The sequence below is a fragment of the Manis pentadactyla genome, chromosome 11 (genome assembly GCF_030020395.1).
Source record: "Manis pentadactyla isolate mManPen7 chromosome 11, mManPen7.hap1, whole genome shotgun sequence".
Taxonomy (NCBI): Eukaryota; Metazoa; Chordata; class Mammalia; order Pholidota; family Manidae; genus Manis; species Manis pentadactyla.
Genome location: NC_080029.1, coordinates 45,430,677 through 45,451,666, shown reverse-complemented (window position 1 = coordinate 45,451,666; position 20,990 = coordinate 45,430,677). Strand labels below are relative to the sequence as shown.

The 20,990-nt window shown below is 41.4% G+C and overlaps 1 protein-coding gene across 4 annotated transcripts in view; it reads right to left on the bottom strand.

Annotated features, from left to right (window-relative positions):
• Window positions 1–19,558, bottom strand: part of GCH1 (GTP cyclohydrolase 1) — a 68,502-nt gene extending 48,944 nt beyond the window's left edge. The window contains exon 1 of one of the 4 annotated variants that reach the window (XM_036918418.2): window positions 18,172–19,558. In XM_036918418.2, the coding sequence (XP_036774313.1) occupies window positions 18,172–18,511 (340 nt within the window). In that variant the 5' untranslated portion in view covers window positions 18,512–19,558. The remainder of the gene's footprint in view (window positions 1–18,171) is intronic. The other 3 variants (XM_036918399.2, XM_036918409.2, XM_036918390.2) reach the window with 3 other exon arrangements.
• Window positions 19,559–20,990: the final 1,432 nt, after the last annotated feature.

Genomic DNA, 20,990 nt, shown 5'->3' with positions numbered 1-20,990 from the left:
GCTTAAACACGGATGGACCTTGAGGACCTTATGCTAAGAGAAATAAGTCAGAAAAAGACAAACACTATAAGATCTCACTTGCATGTGGAATCTAAAAAAAGCTGAACTCATAAAAATAGAGTAAAATGGTGGTTACCAGGGCCTGGGAGGGGGGAGAGATGTTGGTCAAAGAATACAAACTTTCAGTTAGAACATAAATAAATTCTGGGGATTTAATGCACAGCTCTTTTATTATTGTTAACACTATTGTATTACTTGAAAGTTGCTAACAGAGTAGAATTTTGTGATCAGAAGAAAAGAAATGGTAATTATACAATGAGATGGAGGAGTTAGCTGACCTATGGCAGTAATCATATTGCAGAATATAAGTGTATCAAATAAACAGGTTGTACAACCTGTTAAACTTGTACACTGTTGTGTGTCAATTATATCTCAATAAAGCTGGAAAAAATATATAGCCAAGGCAATTGAAATAAATGTACTAGCTGCTCTGAAAATAATATGATATGCATGTTTCATTCAGCAAATACAGTACCAGTGAGCTATTCCCATACTCTTAGCTGACTTCATGAACACAATGTCTGTTGGTAAGGGACAAGTTTTCACATATTAAGTTATCTTTATTAACTAAGACTTTTTCCTGATTACAATAGTAATGTTTGTTATGGTTTATTTATAAAATATTGAAATACTAAAATGAGGAAATGGAAGCACATATAATCTCTCTAACCAGACACAACTACTTGACTGGCTTGTCGGGAACCACATGTACAGTGGTTCAAGAAATAAAATGGTAAAGTGGAAGGAATTAATTAAAAGAATCCAGAGACCCATGTCCTCCCTTGAGTTTTGTGTGTACAGTGACCAGGGCTACAGGATCTTCATAGGTAAAAGGATGGGTTTTGAAGGAGTTTAACATGGCTTGTACAGTTCTGGGGTTGTTAGAAATCAATGTCAAATTCCTATAGAGTTATCCTCCTACCTCCACTGGTCAGCCTTTGAGATGTGCATACCAGTAGCTAGTGTCTTTCTGTACTGAGGTAGAGGAAAGCACCTGTTTTAAACTATTTAAAGATTCATTCATGTATAAAACTGGAGGCTGCCGATCATATACGCTATTAACACTCAAAGTTATCCAAGCCAAAAAACTCTCAGTCTGGTCTCAGCTTACTACTCTGAAAATCTGTGGTAGACCACAATTAGAGCCTTGGAAGACTAAGGGAAGAAACAGAGTGTATTCAAAGAGTCATTAAAAAAAAAAAAATGACGCACACTTGCCAAATTTAGTTTTTTTAATTGGATAATTGTGTACATCTTTCACAATCCAGCTGTTATACTGAAAATGGAATTTACAAAACAGATGGTGGTAACAAGGTCTGGTTCACAGCAGTTCTAAAGAAAGAACACACCAATCTGATAAACTACCCATTTGCTTCAAAAGCCTTTAATAGACTCATCCCTTATCATCCTACATTCACTTATGCCATGGGATTTCACCCAGACAGATGTTAGGACACCATCTGTAATCCTATCTAACAAATAAGTACCAGTACTAGTGACAAATGATTAAGGGAGAAGGGATAATCTTTTAGAACAGTAGCTCCCAAATACAGTCAATCATAGGGAGCTTTGGAAAACTTCCAATTTTCCAAGCCACCCTAAGAAAGTCTGATTCACAGGTGTGGGGGGTGAACTAGTTGGGCTGGGAGCATAAGCTTTTGAGGGATGAAAGAGGATGAAGGTTGAAAATGGACCAACTACTGTCCCTAGTTTGCTATTTAGCAAAGCCAAAGAGTGGGTAATATAATTCCTTACCATAAGCCCTGACTACAGTCACCAAGTCAGAGGGTGACAATTCCTGCCAAACACTGAGGGCTGCACTCCAGGGGGGAAAGGGAGGCCTGGGACACAGACAGCAGCTGGAAAAGAGGAGAAGACGGGAAGAGAAGCTGAAGCCAACTTCACCCACAGCCAGCAACCAAAAGGACCCAGGTGGTTCAGTAAAGGAAGGAGGGCCTCACATAAGAAAGTTGTACCCATATCCTAGAAAAATACCAGACACTTAAGAAACACCAGCTGGGTCCTACAGCAAGTTCACTAGAAATCAGTCTCAAGGGTAACATGATCAAGTTTTCACAGGTCCTATACTAGTTTCTGAGTTGGACACAAATTCATCAACCCATGGCCTCAAGGAAACTTAAAAAGATGTGAGGAAATAAGAGGCCTACATGTAAAAATATTTGGAGGATGAACAGAAGCTGAACTACAGAAGCAGTAGTTTATTTACATAAAGTGAAAGTTATGGGCTGGGAGAACAAATATGGCCATATTGAAGATAAAGATTTGACCCAGGCCTTAAGGATGGATGGAAGAACAGGAACAGAGAGTTCTCTAGACAGAGTAAGAAAGAGGGGTACTATATGAGAGGAAATACAGCGGTGGGAAACAAAACAGTACAGCAGACTGCCTGAGTGGGTCTAGGCCGTGGGCAAAAATCAGATTCCCTTCTGTTTTAATTAGAGCATTTCTCAAATTAAATCTTACAATCAATCAGTTTGTGGCCTCTTTCAAGCCCTGCCACACTCTGCTTTAGTCAAAATAGGTATCCACCCCATTTTATAGATGAGCAAACTGATGCTCTTTTTGGAAACATTACGTGCCTGCTGAAGAAGAGCCAACTAGGCATTGTGCATGCTGGGTTCTGACTTCTGTCCTCTAACTTCCAGATGAGGGCCCTGATCACCAGCCGCAGTGACTCTGAACATGGCCTTCCAGAAAAATGGACTCAAGGAGAAGAGACTAGAAGGGGCCCACCCAAACCAGTTGCTGCAGTTCACAGTCATCCATGAGGTGACAAGGCCTAAAGTCAATGACAGCAAAGGAAACAAAGACAGCAAATCTGATTTTTTTTTAAAAAAAGATAAAATTAGTTATAAACATGGGGGTTGAGGAGAGGAGAGACTCAAGCTAACTGCCAGCCCAAGAGAGCAGATAGAAAGAGCAGCCTGATACCCAGAGGCTGCTAGAGCCCAGAGCTGGTGTACAGAGGTCACAAAACACTGTTTCATCAACTATTTATTTGGTTTGTAGAAGAGAAAATTCAGTAACTTAATGCTACTTTGACCTTTACTTTTTGAAATCAAACTGGAACAGTTTCAGGGGAAAGGAGAATCCCATTAAATCTTCAAACTAATAAAAAGCCTTTTTTAAAAAAAGGAACTTCTCTACTGAAGTTTATCCTAGGAAACCCCCCACTAAAAAGAATCATTTTTCATACCAACAACAGTCTTTAAATCTTCAAGATCCAACTATATTCTGTCTCTTGGTAGTGAAACCACATGAAGAAAATAGCATTCTTGCTAAAAATGATTTCCCTGAATTTAACCAAGCCTTTAGACCTAATTTCAGTTTCTAGGAATATGAGGAACAGAGAAACAACTTAAATTAAACCAATCAGACAAATCCCTAAGATGGACTGTCTTACAACTGACAATCTCTGATAAATCAGTGTGACAGCAGGAGGGTGTGGGGTAGAGGGAATGGGGTGGGGGGGGCAGTAGGCAGCAGGGACTCTTCTAGATTAAAATCCAACAATCAAATGTAAATGTATGGATCTTGAGTGGGTCAGGGTTTGAACAAATCATGAGCAAAAGACATCTGGGACAACTGGAGAAATATGAATGTAGATTAGGTATTAAATGATATGAAGGACTTAATACTTAATTTTATTAAGGATAGTGTAAGTAGTTAAGAAAAATATTTTCTAGGGTGACATTTCATCTCTAAATACACATCTCTGATTTGCTTGATAAAAGAATAGACCATGCCAATATGGCAAAATGTTAATTATGAATCTAGGTAGTAAGTATACAGCTGTCCATTATACAATTTTGTCTACTTTTGTGTCTGAAAATTTTACATATACAAAGTAAAAGTAGGGGCTCTCTTGTCCCCGCCTGGAGTGAGCCAGGAGCTTTTCCTCTCACTTTATTTCTAAATAAAAGCCTTTCCCTGATTCTCCTACCTTGGGTGTTTGTGAAGCTCTTTCTTCGGCTTTGTGAACAAGAATTCCGGCATCATCTTTGGGGGCTCGTCTGGGATAACATCGGAGAAGCCACAAAACTGCAAATAGTAATAGAAGTGGAACCTGGAATAGAAGTGCCCATCTTCTGAGGCCCTCTCAACTGACCAGTGACGGAGACCTAACTGCACCCTTTACTGCACCCCTTCTCAGCATGAAGCAGCCAGAGCAGTCACCCCCTTTCCCTAACAGCAGCTAGAGTCTCTATCTTTAGAGGGGGGAATGAGACAGGGAGCATGGGCTTAGACAGAGTAGGGTGAGGGCCTCTGGAAAAACCAAGGCAAGATATTTACAGTCAAAGCAATGTAACAGTATAAAGTCCCTATGGAAACTCTGTGTTCAGCATTATGCAAAGTCAAGGTCACACTAATTCTCTAGGGTAAAGATACTAGACATCTTCAGTGAGATCAGTTAAAGGTCAAAAGGCCAGAAGCAACTTGGCCTGGAATGTTTGAGTGTTCCGCAAGGGTATCGCAGCATAACCTGTGACTTCACTGTAAACAGCCCTAGCAAAAGACAACAACCCAGCCCACCTTAAGGGCAGGGCAGGTATACAAGTCCACACCCTAAGCCCTCAATTCCCAAAAATCCTCAACTGCCTATAAATCCCCTAGACAACACACCACCCCAGGCTCTCTTGTCCCCTCCTGGAGTGAGCCAGGAGCTCTTTCCTCTCACTTTATTTCTAAATAAAAGCCTCTCCCTGGCTCTCCTAAAAAAAAAAAAAAAGTAAAAGTAAAGTAAACTGACATTATCCTAATAGAGAATATTAGTTTCCTCGGTGTTACTGTTCTACCAACTAATCCAACAAATCCTCTTCTAATTGATAAGGAACCATATTAATGGACTAAAACCTCAAGTGCTAATATGACTAGCAACTGCTTCTTCTTCTAGTAGAACTGTCTACAATACTCCTGGAGGGAAAGTGTTTGAATAAAAGTTTTGCCTAATCAAAGGGGGCTATAGCTTAGAAAACCACAGACCCTAAAGAGCATACAGATGAAGAACGTTTTCAAAAATCTACGTCACAAGGAAAAACAAGAGACCTGTCACCGTAGAGTCTATCTACATGGCTTGAGTGTTTCAAAGGAAAACAGCATCTCTAGCAAAGAGAGAAGCCTAAGGCCCTTGCCAGGACCCTGCCTGTCAGCTGCTGGAAGTCAATAGGGTGAGTGATGACACAATGCTGATGAGCAAGCCCACACTAGAGAGGCTTCAGCGTGACAATTCAACCCCCGGTCCCATTGCCTCTCCCTATAGATCAAATGCAGCATAGTCTTAAAAGTGATTTGTCTAGGGTCATAAACTAGTAAGTGGGGATTCTGTGACTAGCCCAGACTAGTTCTTTTTCCCATTTTGCTAGGATGTCTTTGTTGACCACTAAAAGAATTTAGGCAAACATAATACAACATAATTATGTTCCATCTGTACCAACATATCCACATTGTGTTCCCTGCTGTATATTTGCAACTTGAATGTTGCCTAATTATTCAAAAAGAAGTTAAAATAAATGTGCATCTCTGGAACTTATATGCCATTTTAATTAAACAAAATTACTTTAAATGAAACATGAAGAACTCATAGCTACATTTAACAAAGTCCTAAAAACAAATGTTTAAAACAGAACTGAAAAGATTCTAAACAATAAAATCATTAAAAGACTCACATTTATAAAGTATAAATGACCACAGCATAATTAAATGTGCTTTTGACAAAATATATAAAATGTTGGTTTTTAAATATCTCCTTTAAAAGATTAAATGGGGAAAAGTGTGTTAGTTATTTATCCACCTTCAAATTGAATGTAATTTAGTAAAAATGCTTGCAATTATTCATAAATTCCCCTGATCAAAACTTCATGAAATATCTTTAAATCAGGGTATTAAGAAATGCCTCATGGATTCACCACTGAATTTTATCAGACATATAGAAGACATAATACCCATTCTCCTTACAGTTTTCCAAAAAATAGAAGAGGAGGGAATACTTCCAAACTCATTTTATGAAGCCAGCATCACTCTAATACCAAAACCAGACAAAGACACCAAAAAAAAAGAAAACTACAGATCAATAACCCTGATGAACATAGTTGCAAAATACTTAACAAAATTTTAGCAAACTGAATTCAAAAATACATCAGGAGGATCATACACCATGATCAAGTGGGATTCATCCCAGGGATGCAAGGATGGTACAACATTCAAAAATCCATCAACTTCATCCACCACATTAACAAAAAGAAGGACAGAAACCACATGATCATTTCCATAGATGCTGAAAAAGCATTCAACAAAATTCAACATCCATTCATGATAAAAACTCTCAACAAAATGGGGAGGGCAAGTACTTCAACATAATAAAGGCCACATATGACAAACCCTTGGACTTCACTCACTTGCTCAGCAAACACTTCAAGGGCTGCATTCTGAGTTCCTCCTGTGGGTCTCCTTCTCCAGCCTCCATGGCCTGGGGCCCTCCTGGAGGAATTTGAGAGAAGTGCAATGTGGGGAGCTCCTCCCAGGGGGCTGCTTTGTCTTGTTCTGTGTGTGGAGGTAGGTTGTTTTATTTTGGAGATTCCTCCCTGCCTCCCTCCACCCTCCCTCTCCCGGCCTTGTTTGGAACTTGGCTGTTGGCTCAGAGTGGGTGGGGAGGGGCAGCCAGGGGTGCCCTGAGTGTTCCCCATCCTCCTTTCCCTGCTGTCGGGGGGGTGGGGGGCACCTCTGGACAGGCTGGACTCCAGATGCAGGTGTCAGGCCGGTGCCTGGGTGGAGACACAGCTGCTGGCAGGCAGCAGAGGGCAGAGCATGGCTCCTTGGGCCCCCTTGGCCCACCCATCCAGTCATAATAAAAGGAATTCCCTCAAGAAAAGAAAAAAAAACATCATACTTAACAGTGAGAGGCTGAAAGCTTTTCCTCTAAGATCAGGAACAAGACAGGGATACCCACTCTCCCCACTGTTATTCAACATAGTACTGGAGGTCCTAGCCACAGCAATCAAACAACACAAAGAAATAAAAGGCATCCAGATTGGTAAGGAAGAAGTCAAACTGTCACTATTTGCAGATGACATGATATTGTACATAAAAAACCCTAAAGACTCCACTCCAAAATGACTAGAATATCTGAATTCAGCAAAGTTGCAGGATACAAAATTAATACACAGAAATCTGTTGTATTCCTATACACTAGCAATGAACTAGCAGAAAGAGAAATCAGGAAAACAATTCCATTCACAATTGCATCAAAAAGAATAAAATACCTAGGAGTAAACCTAACCAAGGAAGTGAAAGACCTATACCCTGAAAACTACAGGACACTCTTAAGAGAAATTAAAGAGAACACTAACAAATGGAAACTCATCCCATGCTCTTGGCTAGGAAGAATTAATATTGTCAAAATGGCCATCCTGCCTAAAACAATCTACAGATTCAATGCAATCCCTATCAAAATACCGACAGCTTCTCCAACAAACTGGAACAAATAGTTCTAAAATTCATATAGAACCACAAAAGACTCCGAATAGCCAAAGCAATCCTGAGAAGGAAGAAGAAAGTAGGGGGGATCTTGCTTCCCAACTTCAAGCTCTACTACAAAGCCACAGTAATTAAGACAATTTGGACTGGCACAAGAACAGACCCATAGACCAGTGGAACAGAACAGAGAGTCCAGATATTAACCCAAACATATATGGTCAATTAATATACGATAAAGGAGCCATAGATATACAATGGGGAAATGACAGCCTCTTCAACAGCTGGTGTTGGCAAAACTGGACAGCTACATGTAAGACAATGACTGGATAATTGTCTAACCCCACGCACAAAAGTAAATTCAAAATGGATCAAAGACTTGAATGTAAGTCATGAAACCATAAAACTCCTAGAAAAAAACATACGCAGAAATCTCTTGGACATAAACATGAATGACTTCTTCATGAACATATCTCCCCAGGCATGGGAAACAAAAGCAAAAATGAACAAGTGGGACTACATCAAGCTGAAAAGCTTCTGTACAGCAAAGGACACCATCAATAGAACAAAAAGGTACACTACATTATGGGAGAGTATATTCATAAATGACAGATCCGATAAAGGATTGACATCCAAAATATATAAAGAGCTCATGCACCTCAACAAACAAAAAGCAAATGAGCCAATTAAAAAATGGGCAGATGAGTTGAACAGACACTTCTCCAAAGAAGAAATTCAGATGGCCAACAGGCATATGAAAAGATGCTCCACATCGATAATCATCAGAGAAATGCAAATTAAAACCACAATGAGATATCACCTCACACAAGTCAGGATGGTCAACATTCAAAAGACAAACAACAACAAATGCTGGCGAGGATGTGGAGAAAGGGAACCCTCCTACACTGCTGGTAGGAATGTAAATTAGTTCAACCATTGTGGAAAGCAATATGGAGGTTCCTCAAAAAACTCAAAATAGAAATACCATTTGACCCAGGAATTCCACTCCTAGGAACTTACCCTAAGAATGCAGCAGCCCAGGTTGAAAAAGACATATGCACCCCTATGCTTATCTCAGCACTATTTACAATAGCCAAGAAATGGAAGCAACCTAAGTGTTCATTAGTAGATGAATGGATAAAGAAGATGTGGTACATATACACAATGGAATATTATTCAGCCATAAGAAGAAAACAAATCCTACCATTTGCAACAACATGGATAAAGCTAGAGGATATTATGCTCAATGAAATAAACCAGTTGGAGAAAGACAAGTACCAAATGATTTCACTCATCTGTGGGGTATAAGAACAAAGAAAAAACTGAAGGAACAAAACAGCAGCAGACTCACAGAACCCAAGAATGGACTAACAGTTACAAAAGGGAAAGGGACTGGGGAGGATGGGTGGGAAGGGAGGGATAAGGGGGAGAAAGAGGCATTATGATTAGCACACATAATGTAGGGGGGAGCATGGGGAGGGCAGTATAGCAAAAGAAGACAAGTCGTGATTCTATAGCATCTTACTAGGCTGATGGACAGTGACTGTAATGGGGTATGTGGTTGGGACTTAATAATGAGGGAATCTAGTAACCACAGTGTTGCTCATGTAAGTGTATATAATGATACCAAAAACAAATAAAATAAATAATAAAGGGGGTTAAATTAGAAAAAAAAAGAAATGCCTCAAAACTGAAACAATTTGGCTTTCTCTGCTAGAATTCAGGAAGAAAAATAGAATTCCTATGTAGTAGAATTCTCATATGTAGTAGAATTCTCACATGTTAAATGGATCTTCATGTGAAACTGTCACATAGGTAGTTAGAACCTGAGGAACACAGTGTCACCTGAAACATGAGACTTGTAGTCATGCTCACCTGGGTTCTGCTCTGAGACCTCTGGCAAGTGACTTAACCTGCACCTCTCAGTTTCCACTTCTCTAAAATGAGTATGACTTCCAAGTTGACAGGAAGATCGAGGGCATCCAATGGACACAACCTGGCCCCAGATTTTTGGTTCCCAGGTTCTCCTCTTTGACACCTAAGGCTTTCATTCGCCAGCACCCAGCACACTGTTGCCTTGATACACACCACAGGGAAACACAGTTGATCTGCCAGTCAAGAAAAAAATACCTCAAAAAATTTGTTTTCTATTATTTGTGAAATTAATCCCTAAAGTCTTACAATCTGTCTTCTGACCACATAAAGGTATTGAAATTACTAACCTCACCTTCAAATCAAATCTCAGTGCTCACTGCTAACATGTGAAGATGTCTACAGCACTTTATGCGTACTAACTCACTGAATCCTCACAGTAACCCTGTAAGATGGATGACCACTATTTATTAATAGCCCCATTTTACAGATGAGGCAACTGAGGCACAGCTGGTGAGCAATCAGATTTGAAGCCAGGTGATCTAACTCATCTACCACATCTCATGACCTCTTCCTTTTAAGACCATTTTCTGCCAACACTTACACTCTAGGATCTGCTGTCTCTGACAATGCCATTCAGGGCTGTCTCTGCAGATTCTTCTCTCACTCTTCTTACAATGGGAATGTAGACACCTAAAGTTTAGACTACCCATCCCCTCCTCTCCCTCCTTGGAGGAGCTCAGGCATGCTCCTAGATTCAGCTGTCAGCTTTATATGGATAATTCACAAATTTAAATCTCTAGCCTTAAACCATCATGCCATCTCTTGGCCTGTTTAAGTTACTCTCTTTTCCTCTGTACAAATGCAAATTCTAACCACCCTCATCTCAAAATTTGCTTTTGCTGCTTTTAGTGCAGAACAAAACATTTCAGAATTTAGTGGTGTACAACTATTTTATTAGGTCCCTGGATTCTGTGGGTCAGGAATTCAGACAGGGCACAGAGGAGATGAATGGCCGCTACCTCACAATGTCATGGGCCTCAGTGGGCATGACTGTCCGCTGGGGGCTGGAATCACCTGATGGAGTCTTTACTCACATGTCTCGTGTTTGATGCTAGCTGCTGGGTGGGCCCTCAGCTAGAGCCATCATGTGCCTTCCTGTGCCTGCATGTGGCAGAGCTTCCTCACAGCACGGCAGCCTCAGAGTAACTGAACTTTTTACATTGTGGCTCAGGGCTCCAAAGTGTCCCATATGCTTAAAACACATTCCAACTAGCCTAATCCCACAGTTCTTCCTCACTATAAAGGAACAAATATATTAAGCATTAGGTGGATTTTTGCATGCCTTCTTAATTCTTATAAGAGCCCTGGCAAAGCAGATATTACTATCCTTTACAAAAAAAGAAAGACGACAATTAAGTTTAGAAACATGCCAGTAATTATACAGACAGTTAAGGAATAAGGTCACATTCAAATTGAGGCTCTTTCTATATGTAATAAATATTACAATGATGATCAAGCTTGCAAATATACACATCTAACTATTTTTCCCTAACTTCAGGGTAAAAGTTTTCAGTAACCAGATTTTTCTTTTAGTTACCCATTAGGAAGAGATATATTTCTTTTGCTCCTAGATCCGAAACAACTTTGCAACAATATTTACCTATTTGAAAATACATGCACATACTTCAAAAATCGAAAACTGAAAGCGCAGAGAAAGTCTTGCTTCTCCTCTTGTCCACCATCACCCAGCACACATCCCTGATTAACATCTAACCGCTTGTGCATCCTCCAATTCTTAATGCCAATATAAGCAACATTTTATTGTCTCCCTCCCCTTTTTCCTACAGAATATGACTCCCATGCATCATCTAGCCATTCTAAGGGGCTAGACATTTAGGTTGACTCTATTCAAGGCTGCGGTGACAAACCTTGAACACACATTTTGTGTATGCAAAGACCTACCTAAGGTAAATTCCCAGAAGCAAGATTTTCAAGGAGGTATACATCTGTGGTTGACAGATGTTGCCAAATTAAGCAATACAGGAGCTAAAGGAACATGTTAAACTAAGTCATGAGAAAATAATGTAAAACCCAAAATGTGAGAAATTCTATAATGAGTCTGTTTCTTCAACAATTTGTTAGGGGAGAAAAACAAAAAGCAAACTATAACAAATTTAAAAAAATAAAGGACATTTATCAAATATTATAAATCCTGTAAATCTTGTTTGCACCCTTATCCAAACAAACAATTTATAAAGAGACACCTGTAAAAAAATCAGAGCTGGAAACCCTGGTTAGATATTTGATATTAAGAAACTACTATTATTTTCAAGTGTGACAATATTGTTTTGAAGTCTTTATATTTTAGAGAGATCATGAAGTATTTATCAATGAAATGACATATGTGGGATTAGCTTTAAAATAATTTATGGGGCAAAGGTGTGTAAGGCATGGGAGTGAAGCAAGACAATCTAGTTTATGTTAAAAGTTGAGGTTAGGCTGGATCACGGGCACACAGAAGCTCATTATACTATTTTAATTTTGTGCACATTTGAACTTCTCTACAATAGTTTAAAAACTGTTTGCAAGGTTGACACATTTTCTAGAGAGTCTTCCCCATGAAAGTTTTGATGTGTCAGGGAAACAGGCTAGTCACTTCAATGGACTCACTGGAATAATATATTGACTGTATATAGAAGGACTCATCTCACCAAGCAGGTTTCTACAGGTACAGGACTCTATGAAGGACACAAAAATGTCTAAAGAATGATTGCTGGCCCAGAAATGTTTAGGAGATCCAGTAGGAATAATTTTTGTGGCTTTTATCATGAAGCTAAGTCCCCTGTGTTTTTCTTTAGTGTATAAAACAACCAGCATTTATTGAGCACCTATGCACACAGCACTGTGATAGGGAGAAAGACAAGAGGTAAGGGGTCCTTGTCTTTAAGAAGTTAATTCAAACATTCATCAAGTTGTCCGCATGTGCTGGGCAATTTGTTAGGGATTCAAAGATGAGTACAGAATGTCCCTCATCTCTAAATGGGTCTAAAAAACTGCTACTGAGGCTAGCATAGAACAAAATTCTACTGAGTAAATGTCCTTTCAACTTAAATGAGTATAACAAATTTACCTCAGTTCAAACAATCTGATTAACCCAATCCAAATTAGCCCCCAATCTAATTGCCACAAATTCAGTGGAGAATGAAGAATTGTCAGGAACATTCATTTACATAACCTGGAATTAAGAACTGTTCATATAATCCAGGATTCATAATCTAGGATTCATCAAAGAGTGGATAGTTGCCCTCTCCTGGCAAATTCTAATACTGCAGTCTAACTCAAGCAACTACTGGAAGCAAAATCAGAAGCTCACAGCCAATGAGTCAGTGGAGGAAGGGCAGGCATGGGAGAGTTTCTAGAGCTGGACAAAGAAAATAGCAGAGAAAACATAAAAATGAAGGGAGAGGTGAGGGGATTCAAATAAATCAGTAAAATATGATTTAAACTAAATAAAATGTTAGAAATTATGATGATGCTCATTCTGTATCATCCTTCCAATGCTGCTACTTTCAAGATAACAATCTTGGGCAAGTCCTCTCTGAGCCTCAGTTTTCTTTTCTATAAAATGGGGTTAATATTACCTGCCCTATAGGGCTATTGTGAGGGTCAAATGACGTGATATGTGTAAAGAACTCAGAACAGTGTTCAGCACATAGTAAGTAATCAGTGGTGGTGTTATTCCGATGCTCAAGCATCCATGCTCCCCATCTCCTGATCAAGAGATCAACAGATCAAGTTCCTTGTGAAAAGCTCTCACTAAGCTGTGTCTATGTTATCATTACATTTCTTAATCTGTGATCACACATTCATTCATGTGATTCTGATGAATATTAGAACTTTTGTCTGCTAAACTTTAAGTTCCATGAGGGCAGGAACCATACCTGATTTTGCTCCTCCTGTGTTCCCAGCACTCAGTGTAATACCTGGCACTTAATTAATTTGTTAAATGAAATCATAAAGTTCCCAGTCAGTGTTATAACAGTATTTTGCTCTGGTATAGGCTAAATTGTGGTCCCTCCCACAAAAAGATATGTTGAAGTCCTAAACCCCAGTACCTCAGAATGTGACCTTATTTGGAAAAAAGAGTAATTGCAGATGTAATCAGCTAAACTAAGATGAGGCCTATCAGAGTAAAGTGGACTCAATCCTATGTGACTGGTATCCTTAAAAGAGGGAACAGCAACAGAGGCAGGTTAGAGGAATGGTCACAAACTGAAGAACACCGAGGACTGACAGCTACCACCAGAAGCTGAGAAGAGGCAAGGAAGGGTACCGCCCCCTCTACAATTTTCAGGAGCATATGGTTCCACTGACACCTTGATTTGGACTCTAGCTTCTAGAACTGTGAGACAAAACGTTCCTGTGGTTTCAACAGCCCAGTTTGTGGTACTTCGTAACGGCAGCCCAGCGACACTAAAACAAGCACAAACTCAGTGGCTTTGTTTGGTATTTCAAAGCTATGTGTTACATTCCTCCCATGGCAGAAGAACTGTTCATGGATCATATTTTTTTAAAAGAAACTATTAGGATTAGCTTTTCTCCTCCATTCCCAATGACTTCTTAACAGCTTTAATCAACTTTGACTACTCCTAAATTCCAGTCAAATACTTCAATGGCCTTATTATTTTTCCTTCTTTTTCACAATTCTCTTTCCACCAATAAACAGAACTAAGTTCTACGTTAAGTATTTATTAGCAAAATTAACTAAAACAAAACATATTAGTGAATCAAGATTTAAGTGAACTACACACATCCAAAATAGTGCCTCAATGATGAGATTAACTCTAATACAATTTAAAACTTGGGACATAAAGTCATCTTTCACCCACAATATGGGAAAGGATAGTAAATAATTTAACTTTTAGGCCCCCTTCACACAGCAGCCTGACTTGGTAAATCACTTAGTTTGTAATTCAAAAAAGAAAAGAAAACCTTTTGTGAATGCTAGCATATTTCAGTACGAAGTTGCTAAGACTCGTTTTGGTATGAATAAAAGTATCTAACTGCCTTCTATTATCTTTGGAGAAGAGACATCATCTTGCAGTGAAAACAGCTGATGCAGGGACATGACTCTGTAACTCTGGTAGGAAGGCAGTCAGGAACTCCGCCTACAGTGTTGTCTCCGCATGCTGCATTACCTACACGCTCCCCAAAGTCTGGGACACTGTCATGTTGATTTATGAAAACTGTCTTGGCATCCTGGATAGGACAAGTTAAAACCTACTTTAACTAACAATGTGACAGAAGAGCCAAGACCCTGTGTATTCCCAAAAACTCACAAAGAAGACAACCGAAGAGACAAGTAATATGCACTTAACCTTTAGTAGGTAATGCTATCTCAGAGGCTGTTCCCGTTTACACCCAGGCAAGGTCAGGGAACAGGAGGGGTCAGACACAGAGCATGAACACCAAGAACCTCAGGGAAGAGTAGACCCTCTGATTTAATTAAGGTTCTGAATAAAAGAAAATGGAAATATAGGTAAGTTTCCTTACACAGAAAGAAAGCTCATCAAGGTAAAACCTTGAATATGTAAGAGAACTAGGGTGTGGTTAAATTACAATGGGACAGCAACAGATAAATATGAGCTGATCCAAGGATCACCCTGTGATGCTGGGTTCAAAGGGCAGCCAGTTCCTGGGAGAGGTGATAGATCTTCCAGATCTCCCTCCCAGTCTACAAGCTATAGCTCAGTGGTGAACAGTAACCAAGAGGCTTGCACAACCCTGACAGGGCCCCCATCACGGGTGATCTCATATGCCCCCATAGTAAGGTACACACTGGAAAGGAGGGGAAAGGTGCACCATGCGGACAGGCTGAAGGGCAGGGAGAACTGACAAATTCCCCAAAACACGGGAAGTTAGCATCAGTCCACTCAGGAGGCACTGAAAAAAGGGAAATGTTAGGTAACAACTTATTTTATATTTTACAACACTTAAGTCACGCTATTAACCAGGAATCAATATACAGAGACAGAAAAGATACAAAGTATCTTGTTTATAAGAACAGAAAAATAACAATTTCAAAGAAGTGTTTTTCTGTCCAAAACAATCTATAGTGGTCATTGACTTACACTCTCTAAAGAAAATAAATTGGGGATTGTGCAGGATTGTATTATTTATTACTCTCTTCAATATTTTCTACAGATTAAAGTATCCTTCATTCTCTCTCTCAATCAGTTTGGTCCAAAGTCTGGACCACCATTTCAGGTTCATTCCTTTAAATTTAGCATCATCTTGGTTGCTCTGTTCCGTCTTCTCTGCAACTATGTACTTCTAGAAATCATTATTATGTCCTTAAGCAAGATCCTCCAGATACAGGCTTTCAAACTTTTCACCACAACCCATGGTAAGAAATACATTGTACATCTGAAACAAGTCCAATATCCAAAACCTATAAAACCTACACATAAGTTTCTCAAAACATTTACCCTCACTACATTTGATAGACTGATTTCTTTTTTATGCTGGTGATCTAACTATTCGGTCACAACTCACAGTTTGAAATAGTATATAACGTACACTCATACATCTAAGTGGAAACATAAGGAAAGAGCTAAGAGTTCTGTATTCAGGCTGCCTGGATTCAAAAGCCAACTCTACCACTTGAAGCTGTCAACCTCCTCTGTTCCCTGTTTCCTTGTCAAGGGGATAACAGAACAGTGTTCACCTCAAAACTGAAGATTAACAAAGATCATCCACATAAGGTACTAAAAGTATAAAAAGTATCCAGTTAGAATGGCTAGTAATAATTCTTAAATGATCCATGGACTTTTTTTTGTGGCAAAATATTCATAAAATTCATCATTTTAACCATCTCAAAGTGTACAATTCAGTGGCATTTGGTACATTCAGAATGTTGTGCAACCATCACCACCCAAAACATTCTTATCACCCAGAAAAGGAAACCTTATGCCCATTGAGCTTACCCTCCCCACTCCACCATCCTCCTCAGCCCCTGGCAACTCCTAATATGCTTTCTCTCTAGGTCCCTGGACTTGTTAAATTATAAGTTAACACTTGAGTAGAACAGATTTCTAAGGCAGAATGAAGTGTTTTTTGGAGTCATTAGTCCTCTGGCTCATGAGACAAACTTCGGCTAACTATTTCTTAAGTAAACCTTGTGAACCACTTTCAGTAATTCTGTGACCTCTCTTGAGGTCAGAAATCTCTCTCCTGTGAATTCTGTTAGGGCAAGATTCCCAAAGCCTGGCCAGAGCAGTGGAGACCACTTTCAGTGTCCACAGGAGGTAGAATGAGTAAGGCCCTAAGGAGGTGTTGCTTCCTTACATTGTGGATACCACCAAATGATAGAATATTCACCCAATGAAGAATATAAGAATGTCTATTCTTCAGTCTTTGCGTTTTGAAATTCTGCTTTTGAGGCTCCAAACTTTTACCATCAAGGAGTAAAAAAGTGAACTTGGACACAGAACTAGAAGTCCATTTCTTGGCTGTAGGATGTAGCATCATTTCCTTTTGGGGCCCACCCCTTCTCACACTCTGATTTCCCACCCTTCCTTTGGGTTGTGGAGAACTGGGCAGAAACTTTGCTCTTCCCTGGACCTATTCTGGGAGTCACCAGATACTCGATTAGAGAAATAACTGAGGCAGGAAGGTTACCTTGCAAAGCAGCACTGTTTTTCCTTTAAGAAATGGTGAAGGCAGAAGGCTTCTTAGGCCAAGAATTAAATATCACCAAGAAGCACAGATGTGGTCTAGAAGACAACGTTCGTTGGCCCAGCTGTCTGTCAGCTTTTCTTCTTTCTTTTTTTTTAAATAAGACCAACACTGCTCACCCAGTAAATAAGCAATAAAATCCTCAAGTCATTTTCCACCCCTCTCCACCTAATCTCTCCCCATCCCCACTGCTTCCCTGCCTCCCGGGTGAATGCCTGACTCTCCTTGCAGAGAGCACTGGTTCATCTCAGCTTACTCGGGATGTGTTTGGACAGGAATGATACAGAGGGCTCAGCGAACCCCGGGAGTAGGTGCATCGCTTTGGGGTTTTTAAAGCAACAAACTAGCCAAAGAAAACTCACACCTCAAACTCTGGGGAAGCCGATGCCCAGAACTGTGTCAAATCCTGGAAAAGACCGGAGCTAGACTGAAATTGATGTGGACGAAAGATAATTACAGCTTTCCGAAGACCTGGGTGCCCTGGCAGGTCAGTGACAGTGTGGGTCCCTGACTGCGGCGAAGGTTCACCCCAGACGCTCCAAGCATGAAGCCAAAAACACAAGACCTCAAAAGAAGGAGCCACCGAAGAAGCCGTCACGCCCCAAAACAGCCAAGTGATCCTTATCACACCGAAGTCTGGGTCCGTCTGGCACGTGCCTCAAGCATCTAGCCCCGGGCAAAGGGGCTCCAGTGCAGGGTGCAGGGTGACCGTAGTCCTATCAACCGGAGGGACGCGCTGCGTGGAGGAAGAGGGGGGGACCCCGCGAGAGCGGCTGCGGCGGGTCCCCGGGTGGAGAGGCGGCTGATTCCCAGGGCGCCCGAAATGCATCCCACGCAGAGCCCCCGCCTGGGTGGGAGAGCGGGGCCAGGGCCGAGGGCGGGGCTCGGAAGGTGGCAGCACTCGGGTCCCTCTGCCAAGAGTGAGGCAAGTCCGGAAACTTCCCGGAGCCGGCGCGCGCTTCCCGCGGCCACCTCCCCAGCGCAGACCCGGCCGGCGGGCCCACTGACCTGAGATGGTTTCCTGGTAGCCCTTGGTGAAGAACTGCATGGCGGTGGCCGCCCTCCACGGCGTCTTGAGCAGCCCCTGCCGCTGGGGGTCCTCGCCCAGCGAGCGCAGGATGGACGTGTAGGCGGCCGCCAGGTCGGGGAGGTTCAGCTCGTTGTCCTCCTCGCTGCGCGGCCGCTCGCCCTTCCAGCCGTCCGCCGGCTGGGCGCTTTTGGTCTCCGGCCGCGGCGGCTCCTCGGCGGGCGGGCTTGGCCCCGGCCGCGGCGACTCCCCCGCAGGGAACCCATTGCTGCACCTGGCGCCCCGCGGCTTCGCAGACTGCCGCCCCGGGCCCTTCTCCATGGAATCCCCCGCTGCAGCTCAGGAGGGACCCTGGGCCCGTCAGGGACTACGATTAAACTTCGCTGGTGGCCGGAGTCACCTGAGGGAGGCAGCTACCAAACAGCGACACTCCCAGAGCCCGGTTCAGCGAAGACTGAAGAGCCCCCAGGACTTCTCTTTATAGGCGGGCGGTGGGGCCGGCGCCGCGGGGCGTTCCCATTGGCCGGATCCCTCCTGCGTCACGGCGCTCGCCCCGCTCCCTAGCTCGGCCTTCAGCCTGGAGAGGAGTCAGGGCTGAGCGGCGGACAGCAAGCGGCGGGGCTCGGGAAGGTCGGGGCAACTTGGCGCCTTGGGCTGCGCTGCAGCCCTGCTCCCGAGCCCCTCCCGCGCCAGCCGGCGGTAGTAGGTTGGACTCCTCAGGTCAATGAGGAATGAACCAAGTCTGAAAGCAGGCGATTGCGCGGAGCTGGAACCTAGACGGGGGAGGGACGGTATGGGAGCCCGGTCAGCCCTCGCCTCTTTGGGTAAAGGGAACACTGCCCCCGAAGTACTCTGATCCCCTGTCCTGTGAAAGATGAGCAACCGAGTGGCCTCGCCTGGGAAGGGACTAGGTTAAGATGTGACATGGAAATCAACTCTTACGCTTTTAAGGCAAGACAATTAATATGACTTGAAACTCGCATTGGTTAGTGAAAATGTTTCCAGCGTACCTGCCACCTAACGTTAACCCTCTGGTCGCTGTCAGAGGGACTGTTAACACGAATGGCCCTTATGTGAGTCCCTTTGTCTAGGAGGATGGTATTTGTGGTGGCCAGAACTTTGACCCTGGAGAAATTGATGTGAAAGGGAAGAAAAGTTAGGGCTTTCATCAAAAACGCATTTGAGTTCTGAAACGCAATTTGGAAATTTGGTGCTGGATGGTCTTTTTAGAGTGACGTACTAAGCTCCTTTCCCCTGTTGTTGGTACAAATTGTGAAATGTTACTGGTCAACTGGACTCTTAACCGGTGACATTTGCTTTGTTTTCTTTAAGATTAAACAGTGGGCTTTTTCACTCGAGAGATTATTTCATGATGTCAAAGGTAAGTTTTAAAACATGTATCAAATTAATATCTTACGATTTACTCCAGAGTTTCTAATGGTGATTTTCTGACATAGAAACAAGGAATAAAAGACATAAAAGACTTAGGATCAGACAACTGGGGGTGGGGGGAGCCCCTGGAATTATTCTATACTAATAAGGTAGTTCAGTCATTATTATTAGTAATTGTATTTATTGGATGTCTGCTCCAGGCATAGCCCTGTTCTAAACATTAAGCAAAGAAACGTGGAAATTGCCTGGCCTCCTTGACACCTATTTTAGACTTAAAATAGAAGAAATATTCTTCTAAGTGGGTTTTTTTAAAGATAGTTGCTGAATTTCTATATACATTGAATACCTAGTTACATAAACCAATAAACATGAACAGTCCTTAGAAAGTCTCTTTTTCAGTCTCTTGATATTTATTGTAATTTTTTTTCCCCATCCCCAAGGTCTGGCAACATTTTTTCCCTGTAACTGCACTGCCCACTCTCCACTGATACTTGCTGATGAGAATTATTCACTGGGATTCAAACCAATTCAAGCATAGTTAGAGACCTTAATGGGTGGCCTTTAATTTAACAAATGAAAACCAGGATACCAAGTGAAATGCGTTTAAAATGGACTCAGTGGAGGTACTTTCACCAAGGTCTTTTTTTTAGTGGCAATCCTTTGCCTTCCTTTAAAAACATCTGCAAACATTAGCTAATGTTATGTTTCCCAAAGACAATTCCTAATGAAATTTTTACCCTAAAAATTGGCATTTTCTTACAAACACTGTTGTTGAGGCATCAGCACTTTTGTTGCCAATTACCAGTACAAGGGTCTCTGAATTTGTTCTCTATTACTTGTAAAATTGAGGGAATGCTTTCAGCTAAATGCCTAAAAATAATAAATACAAGAAAGCTTTAAAATTGCCAATATTATATAAACAGTTTACCTGTGAAATGTAGGTAGTTGGGAGGAGTGGTTATAAGTTGAAATGGAAGAAAAAGGAGGAATAAACTAAAAGAGGATAGATATGTCCCACAGAATTTATTAGCATAAAATGATTCAACAGTAAAACTATGAGTATTCGCAGCCAGGAATTGTAACAACATCCATGTTTCTAACCTAGTAAGGGACCCATCTTCACTTTGGATCCAACCCTGGGAGCTGCTTTCTTTCAAACAGCCAATGAATTTTTTTTTTTTTTAATTATCTCACCTCTAGGTCAGTAGCAGAAAAGAGGAGCAGATGAGTGAGATAGCATCAAGGATGGAATACTGCAGACTGCAGAAATATGCAGTCACTTGCCACGGGTAATGGGCAGGTAGCTACACTAATCATGAAAAAGAAAATTTATTTAAGTGTATTTGATGAAGGTTCTGCATTTGAAATTCAAACTTACGAGGAGATTCTGGATCAAAGTGGAAAGGTA